Source organism: Salvelinus namaycush, chromosome 26 (assembly GCF_016432855.1).
Source record: "Salvelinus namaycush isolate Seneca chromosome 26, SaNama_1.0, whole genome shotgun sequence".
In the NCBI taxonomy this organism is placed as follows: domain Eukaryota; kingdom Metazoa; phylum Chordata; class Actinopteri; order Salmoniformes; family Salmonidae; genus Salvelinus; species Salvelinus namaycush.
Window position 1 is genome coordinate 25,761,751 of NC_052332.1, and position 14,047 is coordinate 25,775,797.

General features: G+C 42.3%; 1 protein-coding gene across 1 annotated transcript in view; it reads left to right on the top strand.

Annotated features, from left to right (window-relative positions):
- The first annotated feature begins 1,912 nt into the window (after positions 1-1,912).
- LOC120021294 (protein unc-13 homolog B-like) overlaps positions 1,913-14,047 on the top strand; it is a 111,824-nt gene continuing 99,689 nt past the window's right edge. The window contains exon 1 of the mRNA XM_038964991.1: positions 1,913-2,104. Within this exon, the coding sequence (XP_038820919.1) occupies positions 2,083-2,104 (22 nt within the window). The 5' untranslated portion in view covers positions 1,913-2,082. The remainder of the gene's footprint in view (positions 2,105-14,047) is intronic.

Below are 14,047 nucleotides of genomic sequence, written 5' to 3' on the forward strand. Positions count from 1 at the left end.
AATATAAGGGTAAAATATACTGAACAGAAATATAAACGCAACGTGTAAAGTGTTGGTCCCATGTTTCATGAGCTGAAATGAAAGATCCCAGAAATGTTCTATACACCATACACAAAAAGCTTATTTGTCTCAAATGTTGTGCACAAATTTGTTTACATTCCCATTAGTGAGCATTTCTCCTTTGCCATGATAATCCATCCACCTGACAGGTATGGTATATCAAGAAGCTGATTAAACAGCATGATCATTATACAGGTGCACCTTGTGCTGGGGACAATAAAACACCACTCTAAAATGTACAGTTTTGTCACACAACGCCACATGTCTCAAGTTTTGAGGGAGCGTGCAATTGGCATGCTGGCTGCAGGAATGTCCACCAGAGCTGTTGCCAGATAATTGAATGTTCATTTCTCTAGCATAAACTGCCTCCAATGTCATTTTCGAGAATTTGGCACTAAGTCCAACTGGCCTCACAACCACAGACCACGTGTAAACACGCCAGCCCAGAACATCCAAATCCGGCTTCTTCATCTGTGGGATCGTCAGACCAGCCACCCGGACAGCTGTCTGTAATAAAGCCCTTTTGTGGGGAAAAACCCATTCTGATTAACTGGGCCTGGCTCCCCAGTGAAATCCATAGATTAGGGCCTAATGAAATTATTTCAATTGACTGATTTCCTTGTATTAATTGTAACTTAGTAAAATTTTTGAAATTGTTGCATGTTGCATTTATATTTTTGTTCAGTATACAATAGTTCATAATTTCCATGTCAATGGACAATAAAGGTCTAACAAAAGGTATCAGTGATATTGTAGAATTTACTCGTGACATAATCAAAATTACTCCAATCCTTAGTAGTTTATAGTTATTTAATTATTCTTTCAGCATTGGTTGTTGTCTATCATATGCTTGCTCGACACATTTAACTGAATAACAGAAATGGTGCTGATTCTATCCATTTATATCTATGTAGAAAATCAAATGTCTGGGAAAAAATCAAGCATAAATTACTTTTTTCAACTACCAGTACTATTTCAAATCAAATCAATTGTTATTTATCACATGTGCCGAATACACCAGGTGTAGACCTTACAGCGAATTACTTACTTACAAGCCTTTAACCAACAATGTAGTTTTAAGCAAAATACCTAAAAAATAAATAAAAGTAACAAATAATTAAAGACCAGCAGTAAAATAACAATAGCGAGAATATATACAGGGGGTACCAGTACAGAGTCAATGTGTGGGGGCACCAGTTAGACTCTAAGCATGCATTTACACAGGCAGCCCAATTCTGAAAAATATCTGATGTGAAAGATCTGATGTGATTGGTCAAAAGACCAACAAGTGTAAAAAATATCAGAATTGGGCTGCTTGTCTAGACAAAAATAGTAATAGTATTGATTGAATTTGCAATTGAATTACATTTTTCTGTGGTAGGCTATTCATATATGTTTTAATATAGGTCTACATGCAAAAGCTTTCTATGTCATGGCAACATGTTGTAATTCCAAGGAAACAATATAAAACGTTACAAGGGATCTGAATCTGATTGTAAATGCTGATAACCAAAGAAGACCAACTGGCAATGTAGCGGACAAAAAAACTCCAGGCTTTGAGCAAGGCACTTAACTCTTATTGCTCTCTAGATAAGAAAGTCTGCTAAAATTACAAACAAAAAAAACTACAGCGCAGGACACTATCTAGGAGTCTGCGTCACCACCTGTTCCCTCAACTGTGGTTTTCAGTCTCTCTTCATCGATTGGTCAGAACCTTCTGTATGGTCCGCCCTTTTCAGAGATTATGCTCCCTCAATGGATGGGCTAGATGTCATTACAGAGTACTTCGGCCCCGCCCTATTAACGCGGTGCTGTCAGGTTAGTCTAATGAATTTTTTCATGGCGTGCCTTTGGCAGGGGGCAATTGCTCACTGCCGAACATTTATGTTTCCATTTCCAGCATCTCAAGCCCACCTCTAACTCTGGAAATTCTGCGAAGAATTAAAAAAGTGATTGGAGGCATTGTTTGTAATGTTACCAGTGCCGAGCATTTTGAACTAGAGGAATTGTCAAACTCTTGCCATGTCTCTACTTTGTGTAAGAGGTGAGTTATTACATTTTTAATACATTTTCATTGATGTTGACTTCATAAAGCGAAAGCAATAAAATTGTCTCAAGTTGAGCAGAGTGTGATTCCCAGCAAACATTATATGTAACGGTTTTGACAGCAGGATGGACCAAACTGAACGAATTGAACTTTTGCGACCGTGATTGTTTACGTTTTTTCCCCTTGTTGAAGCCGAGTTATTTCCGTTTTTGTCTCCCATATACAGATAGGGAGGAGAAACTCATGAAGCTCAGATATTATAATAAAATAGTATATTTTATTTGGATTTGGAGACTGCATGTCTACATTACGTAATTATTCACCAGCTGTTTCCCAGTGTTTTCTTCTCTGTCAGCTATGACTCAACATTTGTCCGTTTTCCAAATTACTACATTGGAATATGTAGTGAAAAGCAGTTTAACTAGATAAATATTTTAAGCAGGTGTAATTGGATATCAAAGCATATTTATAACTTGTTTGATTTTAATATCATGTAAATCAATGCCACCTAAATGAGGTGTGTGTGATTCTAGATACTAGACAGCCTTTTATCTTTAGATTTTGGATGTCTTAGATCACCATGTCCATTTCCTCTATCTAATTTACTAGACACTAGACATGTTTGGCAGTGTCTCTGTTTTAACATCCTAAACTGTCTTAAAGTAACTGTCTATTGCAAATCTAACTTTTCTGTTCATATTCTGTTAACTCATACCCAAATAATGTTGTTGACTCATCCTGTACCCGTATTTGTGTCCAAAGCAAACATTGGACGACAATAAACATCAAAATCCTCACCTCAAACTTGTATCTTAAAAAGATGTTTCAGAAATGCTTGCTATTGCCTCATAGAGGATGATGTCATCCTTTTGAGGAGGATGAGCTTGCCAATCAGTGGTCTATCACATGAATATTTTTAATGACCAGTACACGCCCACACAATTCTGTTATTGGGGTACGCCTACCCCATTTCAACATAGAAAAGCTGCCTTTTAACATAATTAAAAACATTTAGAAGGAAAACTATTTCACTCATATTGTAATTAATTATAGGTCATATTTCATAGAAATCTGGAAACACTGGACACTTACTTTAAGGTAGTATAATCCTATTACATATCAGGTAAAACACATGTTATAATTTTTTTAATAATGCTGTCTGGAGTAGAGGTCGACCGATTATGATTTTCAACGCCGATACCAATTATTGGAGGACCAAAAAAGCCGATACCGATTAATCTGACTATTTTTTTATTTATTTTTAATTTAAATGTTTTTTTATTTATGTGTAATAATGACAATTACAACAATACTGAATGAACATTTTTATTTCAACTTAATATAATACATCAATTAAATCAGTTTAGCCTCAAATAAATAATGAAACATGTTCAATTTGGTTTAAATAATGCAAAAACAAAGTGTTGGAGAAGAAAGTAAAAGTGCAATATGTGCCATGTAAAAAAGCTAACGTTTAAGTTCCTTGCTCAGAACATGAGAACATATGAAAGCTGGTGGTTCCTTTTAACATGATTCTTCAATATTCCCAGGTAGGAAGTTTTAGGTTGTAGTTATTATAGGAATTATAGGACTATTTCTCGCTATACCATTTGTATTTCATATACCTTTGACTATTGGATGTTCTTATAGGCACTTTAGTATTGCCAGTGTAACAGTATAGCTTCCGCCCCTCTCCTCGCCCCTACCTGGGCTCGAACCAGGAACACATCGAAAACAGCCACCCTCGAAGCATCGTTATCCATTGCTCCACAAATGCCGCTGCCCTTGCAGAGCAAGGGGAACAACTACTTCAAGATCTCAGAGCGGGTGATGTCACCGATTGAAACGCTATTAGCGCGCACCCCGCTAACTAGCTAGCCATTTCACATCGGTTACACCAGCCTAGTCTCGGGAGTTGATAGGCTTGAAGTCAAACAGCTCAATGCTTGAAGCACAGCGAAGAGCTGCTGGCAAACGCACGAAGTGCTGTTTGAATGAATGCTTACGAGCCTGCTGCTGCCTACCACCGCTCAGTCAGACTGCTCTATCAAATATCAAATCATAGACTTAATTATAACATAATAACACACAGAAATATGAGCCTTAGGTCATTAAAATGGTCAAATCCGGAAACTATCATTTCGAAAACAAAATGTTTATTCTTACAGTGAAATACGGAACCGTTCCGTATTTTATCTAACGGGTGGCATCCATAAGTCTAAATGTTCCTGTTACATTGCACAACCTTCAATGTTATGTCATAATTACGTAAAATTCTGGCAAATTAGTTTGCAATGAGCCAGGCGGCCCAAACTGTTGCATATACCCTGACTCTGCGTGCAATGAACGCAAGAGAAGTGACACAATTTCCCGAGTTTAATATTGCCTGATAACCTAGATTTCTTTTAACTGAATATGCAGGTTTTAAAAAAAGAAGATACTTCTGGCCTCCCGGGTGGCGCAATGGTCTAGTGCACTGCATCGCAGTGCTAGCTGTGCCACCAGAGACTCTGGGTTCGAGCCCAGTCTCTGTCGCAGCCGGCCGCGACCGGGAGGTCCAAGGGGCGACGCACAATTGGCCTAGCGTCGTCCGGGTTAGGGAGGATTTGGCCGGTAGGGATATCCTTGTCTCATCGCGCACTAGCGACTCCTGTGGCGGGCCGGGAGCAGTGCACGCTAACCAGGTCGCCAGGTGCACGGTGTTTCCTCCGATACATTGGTGCGGCTGGCTTCCGGGTTGGATGCGCGCTGTGTTAAGAAGCAGTGCGGCTTGGTTGGGTTGTGTTTCGGGGGACGCATGACTTTCGACCTTCGTCTCTCCCGAGCCCGTACGGGAGATGTAGGGATGAGACAAGATAGTAACTACTAACAATTGGAAAAGGGATTAAAATTCAACAACAAAAAATACAATTTTTTTAAATTAAAAAGATACCTCTGTGTATTGATTTTAAGAAAGGCATTGATGTTTATGGTTAGGTACATTTGTGCAATGATTGTGCTTTTTTCGCAAATGTGCTTTTGTTAGGTCATCCCCCGTTTGGCGAAGTTGGTCTTCACACAGTTCGCAACGAGCCAGGAGGCCCAAACTGCTGCATATAGCCTGACTCTGTTGCACAGAACGCAAGAGAAGTGACACAATTTTTTTAGTTAAAAGAAATTCATGTTAGCAGGCAATATTAACTAAATATGCAGGTTTAAAAAGATATACTTGTGTATTGATTTTAAGAAAGGCATTGCTGTTTATGGTTAGGTACACATTGGTGCAACGACAGTGCTGTTTTGCGAATGCGCTTGTTAAATAACCGTTTGGCGAAGTAGGCTATGATTCAATGATAAATTAACAGGCACTGCATCGATTTATATGCAACGCAGAACAAGCTAGATAAACTAGTAATATCATCAACCATGTGTAGTTAACTAGTGATTATGTTAAGATTGATTGTTTTTTATAAGATACGTTAAATGCTAGCCAGCACCTTACCTTGGCTCCTTGCTGCACTGCATAACAAGTTGTCAGCCAGCCACGCAGTCTCCTCGTGGAGTGCAATGTAATCGGCCATGATCAGTGTCCAAAAATGCAGATTACCGATTGTTATGAAAACTTTAAATCGGCCCTAATTAATCGGCCATTCCGATTAATCGGTCGACCTCTAGTCTGGAGTCAAATAAGTGTCAGCCTAGATAAAACCCACATTTTGTCTTGTAGATGTGTAGTATACAGTCATAATTAATTTAAGGTTGACTGGCGTTTTTGTCAGGGCTAAACTGGCTGCCCATTTTCAAATTTCAAGTTTTAATGTCACGTGCACAAGTACAATAAAATGTCTTTCTTGCAAGCTCTAAACCCAACAATGCAGTAATCAATATCAATGCTTACTGAAAACATAAGGTAGAACAAAAGCACATGAAGAAAAAAAAAATTATTTAAGAAGAAGAGAGAAGATTTTGTACAGTGTGTTGTTCGATTCCCTTTCTGGGGGTGCTTGATACTGGCCCTATTTATGCTTTCACAGTGACTCCTTGTTCAATTGATGATTTCAATTACAGTCACTGAAATGATGCACAAAATACCATCAAGGAATAGAGGCAAAAAATACTTTGTTTTTATTTTTATTTTTTTATTTCACCTTTATTTAACCAGGTAAGCTAGTTGAGAACAAGTTCTCATTTACAACTGCGACCTGGCCAAGATAAAGCAAAGCAGTGTGACACAAACAACAACACAGTTACACATGGAATAAACAAGCGTACAGTCAATAACACAATAGAAAAAAGGAAAGTCTATATACAGTGTGTGCAAATGACGTGAGGAGGTAGGCAATAAATAGGCCATAGTAGCGAAGTAATTACAATTTAGCAGATTAACACTGGAGTGATAAATGAGCAGATGATTATGTGCAAGTAGAGATACTGGTGTGCAAAAGAGCAGAAAAGTCAATTAAAAACAATATGGGGATGAGGTAGGTAGATTGGGTGGGGTATTTACAGATGGACTATGTACTGCTGCAGGGATCGGTTAGCTGCTCAGATAGCTGATGTTAAAAGTTAGTGAGGGAAATATAAGTCTCCAGCTTCAGCGATTTTTGCAATTCGTTCCAGTCACTGGCAGCAGAGAACTGGAAGGAAAGGCGGCCAAAGGAGGTGTTGGCTTTGGGGATGACCAGTGAGATATACCTGCTGGAGCGCGTGTATGGGTGGGTGTTGACATAAGCTGACATAAGGCGGAGCTTAGATGACCTGGAGCCAGTGGGTCTGGTGACGAATATGTAGCGAGGAACAGCCGACTAAAGCATACAGGTCGCAGTGGTGGGTGGTATAAGGAGCTTTGGTAACAAAACGGATGGCACTGTGATAGACTGCATCCAGTTTGCTGAGTAGAGTATTGGAAGCTATTTTGTAGCTGACATCGCCAAAGTCGAGGATCGGTAGGACAGTCAGTTTTACTAGGGTAAGTTTGGCGGCGTGAGTGAAGGAGGCTTTGTTGTGAAATAGAAAGCCGATTCTAGATTTGATTTTGGATTGGAGATGTTTAATATGAGTCTGGAAGGAGAGTTTACAGTCTAGCCAGACACCTAGATATTTGTAGTTGTCCACATATTCTAGGTCAGAACCGTCCAGGGTAGTGATGCTAGTCGGGCGGGCGGGTTTTACTAGCGTTTAAGAGCAGTTGGAGGCCACGGAAGGAGTGTTGTATGGCATTGAAGCTCATTTGGAGGTTTGTTAACACAGTGTCCAAAGAAGGGCCAGATGTATACAGAATGGTGTCGTCTTTGAGAGGTGGATCAGGGAATCACCCGCAGCAAGAGCGACATCATTGATATATACAGAGAAAAGAGTCGGCCCGAGAATTTAACCTTGTGGTACCCCATAGAGACTGCCAGAGGTCCGGACAACAGGCCCTCTGATTTGACACACTGAACTCTGTCTGTGAAGTAGTTGGTGAACCAGGCGAGGCAATCATTTGAGAAACCAAGGCTATTGAGTCTGCCGATAAGAATATGGTGATTGACAGAGTCGAAAGCCTTGGCCAGGTCGATGAAGACGGCTGCACAGTACTGTCTTTTATAGATGGCGGTTATGATATCGTTTAGTACCTTGAGCTTGGCTGAGGTGCACCCGTGACCAGCTTGGAAACCGGAACAGGTACGGTGGGAGAAGGTACGGTGGGATTCGAAATGGTCAGTGATCTGTTTATTAACTTGACTTTAGAGAGGCAGGGCAGGATGGATATAGGTCTATAACAGTTTGGGTCTAGAGTGTCACCCCCTTTTGAAGAGGGGGATGACCGCTGCAGCTTTCCAATCTTTAGGGATCTCGGATGATACGAAAGAGAGGTTGAACAGACTGGTAATAGGGGTTGCAAGAACGGCGGCTGATAATTTAAGAAAGAGAGGGTCCAGATTGTCTAGCCCAGCTGATTTGTACGGGTCCAGGTTTTGCAGCTCTTTCAGAACATCTGCTATCTGGATTTGGGTGAAGGAGAAGCTGGGGAGGCTCGGGCAAGTAGGTGCGGGCGGGGGGGGGGGGGGGGGGGGGGGGCTGTTGACCGGGGTTGGGGTAGCCAGGAGGAAAGCATGGCCAGCCGTAGAGTTGCTTGACTGAGTTCGCTGAACTTCAATTATTTCTAATGTTTAGAAAAGCGTGACTTTTGAGCTTTTCCCTACTGAAATGTAACAAAATAATACCCAAATGTATTTATTTATGAAATAGAAAAATAATTACTAGTATCTGATTAGTTTTATTAGCTCCCCCTGTCGTCAATACCTCTGGCTCAGATTCAACACCCACGGCTCTGTGGCTGGTACGGTCACTCTTTCTCTTTTTGACACTGAGAGAATATAAAACAGGCAGGTGTTAGGTGTCAGGCCTGAAGGACTAGACTTATCTCCATCAAGACTAATAATGTTCAAATATTTTTTGGGTCCATTTCATACAAGTGTACATAGCAGACATGCCAGTGTCAACCACGCTCTGAGGTATTATTTTCATATCTCTTCAATCATTATACACTGCTCAAAAACACTTAAACACTTAAACAACACAATGTAACTCCAAGTCAATCACACTTCTGTGAAATCAAACTGTCCACTTAGGAAGCAACACTGATTGACAATAAATTTCACATGCTGTTGTGCAAATGGAATAGACAAAAGGTGGAAATTATAGGCAATTAGCAAGACACCCCCAATAAAGGAGTGGTTCTGCAGGTGGTGACCACAGACCATTTCTCAGTTCCTATGCTTCCTGGCTGATGTTTTGGTCACTTTGAATGCTGGCGGTGCTTTCACTCTAGTGGTAGCATGAGACGGAGTCTACAACCCACACAAGTGGCTCAGGTAGTGCAGCTCATCCAGGATGGCACATCAATGCGAGCTGTGGCAAGAAGGTTTGCTGTGTCTGTCAGCGTAGTGTCCAGAGCATGGAGGCGCTACCAGGAGACAGGCCAGTACATCAGGAGACGTGGAGGAGGCCGTAGGAGGGCAACAACCCAGCAGCAGGACCGCTACCTCCGCCTTTGTGCAAGGAGGAGCAGGTGGAGCACTGCCAGAGCCCTGCAAAATGACCTCCAGCAGGCCACAAATGTGCATGTGTCTGCTCAAACGGTCAGAAACAGACTCCATGAGGGTGGTATGAGGGCCCGACGTCCACGGGTGGGGGTTGTGCTTACAGCCCAACACCGTGCAGGACGTTTGGCATTTGCCAGAGAACACCAAGATTGGCAAATTTGCCACTGGCGCCCTGTGCTCTTCACAGATGAAAGCAGGTACACACTGAGCACATGAGCACATGTGACAGAGTCTGGAGACGCCGTGGAGAACGTTCTGCTGCCTGCAACATCCTCCAGCATGACCGGTTTGGCGGTGGGTCAGTCATGGTGTGGGGTGGCATTTCTTTGGGGGGCCGCACAGCCCTCCATGTGCTCGCCAGAGGTAGCCTGACTGCCATTAGGTACCGAGATGAGATCCTCAGACCCCTTGTGAGACCATATGCTGGTGCGGTTGGCCCTGGGTTCCTCCTAATGCAAGACAATGCTAGACCTCATGTGGCTGGAGTGTGTCAGCAGTTCCTGCAAGAGGAAGGCATTGATGCTATGGACTGGCCCGCCCGTTCCCCAGAACTGAATCCAATTGAGCACATCTGGGACATCATGTCTCGCTCCATCCACCAACGCCACATTGCACCACAGACTGTCCAGGAGTTGGCGGATGCTTTAGTCCAGGTCTGGGAGGAGATCCCTCAGGAGACCATCCGCCACCTCATCAGGAGCATGCCCAGGCATTGTAGGGAGGTCATACAGGCACGTGGAGGCCACACACACTACTGAGCCTCATTTTGACTTGTTTTAAGGACATTACATCAAAGTTGGATCAGCCTGTAGTGTGGTTTTCCACATTAATTTTGAGTGTGACTCCAAATCCAGACCTCCATGGGTTGATAAATTTGATTTCCATTGATCATTTTTGTGTGATTTTGTTGTCAGCACATTCAACTATGTAAAGAAAAAAGTATTTAATAAGAATATTTCCTTCATTCAGATCTAGGATGTGTTATTTTAGTGTTCCCTTAATGTTTTTGAGCAGTGTATTTTGGCAGGTACATTGTGGCACAGATGTGTGACTGTGACCAGTTGGCAGAGGTACTTATTATAGGAGCTTGTGTGTCTTGTCACCTAGGTCTGTCTGTGATCACAGGTCTAACCAACTACAAATTCAGTTGTCAGGATCATCACACCATGCAAGTGAGTCTTCAAAGTTTTCAGTTTACCTAATTCAGTCAGCGGCTTTTGTTGTCACGTCCAGACTTGGTGAGGTAACAAAACAGTAGAAATGGTATCTGTCTTCTCTTGGCATCTGTCCATGGGCTAACCTTAATTCTCCTCATCCAGAGCAATCTTGTTTGACACTTCTTATAGCCAAGGCTCTATCTGGGCCTGTCACAGGCCAGAAGAGATGAGGGCGTGTGGCAGTGAATGCGTCATAAGGAGTCTGGATGGGTGGACACAGTATATCCAGAGACGGGTAGCCTAAGGAACACTCAAAATTAGCATGTTTGTTCAATCTACTGTGGTTTCCTCAAACACATTCTTCCTTGAAAATGTATGACATCCATTTATTGATTAGTGTTGGGAAAATGAAAACCGGAGCTTCTGTAGTTTAGGATAGCAACCATAATAGTGTATTGAAAGGGGAAACCTAGTCAGTTGCACAACTAAATGCATTCAACCGAAATGTGTGTTCCGCATTTAACCCAATCAGAGAGGTGCAGGGGGCTGCCTTAATAGATGTCCATGTCATTGGCACCCGGGGAGCAGGTGTTGGGGGGGGGGGGTAGAAGGGTGCTCAAGGGTAGACTGGCAGATTTTTAAACCTTGCCGGTTTACAGATTTTAAATGCTAGGCTACCTGCCACTCCATTGAGTCCCCACTAAACCGGCTGATCGGCCTGTATGTGATTGGCTGCTGTGACTCACCCATTCCCCCGTACAGCAGCGCCAGGGTTTTTGGTTTATTTATTACTTATTTATTTATTACCTTTAGAAAGGCCCCTCTCCATGGTGATGTCTACACAACAGATAAGTGGTCTCCCCTCCAAGTGCCCACGTGTGACAGGGACAGTCATGAGACCCCTGCTGCATGTGAAACAGGATTGGGTGGACAAGGCACAGTCACTGAGACCCCTGCTGTGTGTGGAGCTGGCTAGGTGGACAGTACACATGGACCATTATAATAATATTCTCCAGAAAACCTAGGGATTGTAATGTGTGGATACTGGATAGAAATCCTGATTTGGTAGATTATTTTTTCGACAGAGTGTTTAGGAGTACCACCAAGCCTTTTCAAATGATAAGTGTGCCATTGACGTGGACTGGGATTTAGTCTGTGGCTCCTCTGAAAAAACAGTGATGTGTGTCTCTTAGTGCTATAGAAAAACAGTGTTCGTGACAGTCTTCATGAAATGAAAGCCAACAATATCATGAAATGGGCCATGTTGACTTTGGCACAGATTCAGCTGCGTCAATAATCTGATATATAGATAAAGGGACAGACAGACAGCTCGAGGTGTATGGACTAGGGCATTAAATCATGAAGATCGTGTGAGAGGGGAATAACATGGGAAAGATGTCATGTTGAAAAGGAGAAACAAGAACAAGTCCAATAGAACAGACAGAGATTGTGAGTAGAGTATCAAAATTGTGAGAGCAGAGAGAGGGAGAGATTGCAAGAGTAGTCCTATGGACATCTGTTTCTCTCTCTCGCCTGCTCGCCCACCCGCCCATAGCCTCCACTTCATCAGCTCAGTGCAAGGTGTAAATACAGAACAATACCAGCCGCAGCAGGAGCCTTTGACCCCACTTCCTGAATTGATCTTCCTGCTTCCTGTCTCCCTGGGCCTGCCTGACAACGCTCTCTAGCCACAGCACTCCAGGCATGCAGGGCCAGAGTCAGGAGTTTCTGTCCCATCCACCATGTGTGTTCACATGACGTGCCTCCTCTGACCCCAACTTTAAGATGTCCTCCAGCTATTTTTTTACTTTTACTGTTTTACTTTTACCCCACTTATAAATACAGTAAAGAACAGAGTACTAAAGGGTAAGAAAACTATGTTTTGAGAAAAATAGTTTTTTTTTGACACAACTGCAAACTTCAAGGAGTAGGGCATTGAAGGAGATGGTCTGATGGGAATCTGTGATGTCATCGGCCTCCCCCCTTGCTTGAGGGACAATAGATGAGCACACTTGTGCTATGTCATGACTTACCTGGACCACCTATTGAGATGTGCCTTTTGTTAAGTAAACCAGGTGTTATCAAATGTATTGGTCACATACGCGTGTTTAACAGATGTTATTGCGGGTGTAGTGAAATGCTTGTGCTTCTAGCTCTGACAGTGCAGTAATATCTAACAATGAGGTGAAAAGGAGACTGGAGTGCCAATTTAAGTGTTAGCAGTACTAATCCTCTGAGTTAAGTAACAGTTGCAAGCGAGTCAATATTAAAATGCGCCTCGTGCTGGGCTGCTGGCAGTTAAAGTTTGAGTGGATGTAATAAATTATATAGTTGGTATGTAGTATTGTTAGTGGAACTGCTGTTACCTTTTTTCTATCCCATAATTTCTTTGCTCTGCTGTGTTTTTAATCTACTAAAACTAATACACCCTGGCTTAAATTATTATAACTTTTACTGCTTAGTGTTATTTTGTTGTTGCCAATATCAAATATATCACTCTTGTCAGCTTATTTAGTAAAGAAACCGATATGGCTAGACATCAGCTGAGCACACCGTAGAGCAGATTAGAAAACAGTATGTTGATGGAGTAACTGCCCCTGGCCAAACACTGATGGCTTCACACAGCCGCTTCCACAAAGATAGAGGGCTGAGCAGAGGAGAGATGAGCATCAGTTTCCATCATAAGGGCCCCTCGCTTTATGGCTCTCTGCTCTGTTTTCCTCTGCTTACAAGGCATCAGCTTGATTGGGACATCATGCCATTGTGCCAACTCACAGGCCAGAGTCACAGCCTGGTGGCCTAGAAGAGCCTCTCTGGAAATACTTACAGTACCAGTCAAAAGTTTGGACACACTTACTCATTCAAGGGTTTTTCTTTATTTGGACTATTTTCTACATTGTAGAATAATAGTGAAGACATCCAAACTATGAAATGACACATGGAATCATGTAGTAACCAAAAATTGTTAAATAAATCAAAATATACTTTAGATTCTTCAAAGTAGCCACCCTTTGCCTTGATGACAGCTTTGCATACTCTTGGCAGAAATGTTCCATACGCACACAAAGCTTATTTCTGGTGCTGAGGAGTATTTCTCTCTGTAACAAAGCCCTTTTCTGGGGAAAAACTCATTCTGATTGGCTGGGCCTTGCTCCCCAGTGGGTGAGCCTTGCTGCCAAGTGGGTGGGCCTATGCCCCCCCCCCAGGCCTACCCATGGCAGCACCCCAGCCCAGTCATGTGAAATCCATAGATTAGGGCTTCATTTATTAAAAATCACAGATTTCCTTTAGAACTGTAACTCAGTAAAATCTTTGAAATTGTTGCATGTTGTGTTTAATATTTGAGTTTTTTTTTATTTTTTTTATTTAACTAGGCAAGTCAGTTAATTAAGAACATTCTTATTTACAATGGCGGCCTACCAAAAGGCAAAAGACCTCCGGCGGGGACAGGGGCTGGGATTAAAAAATTAAATAAATGTTCAGTATAGTTACAAGGATAAGTAGCTTATAATTTTTAAATATGTGCATGCTTTTCTCATCTGAGAAAACAGTTGTTTCAAAGGGAGTGTGGGGGATTTCAAACCTCTTCCATGGTAGGATAATCCTGAACATCCTCCACCATCATTAAGTTTGCTGATGACACAGCAGTGGTAGGCCTGATCACTGACAATGATGAGACAGCCTATAGGGAGGAGGTCAGAGATCTGGCCGTGTGG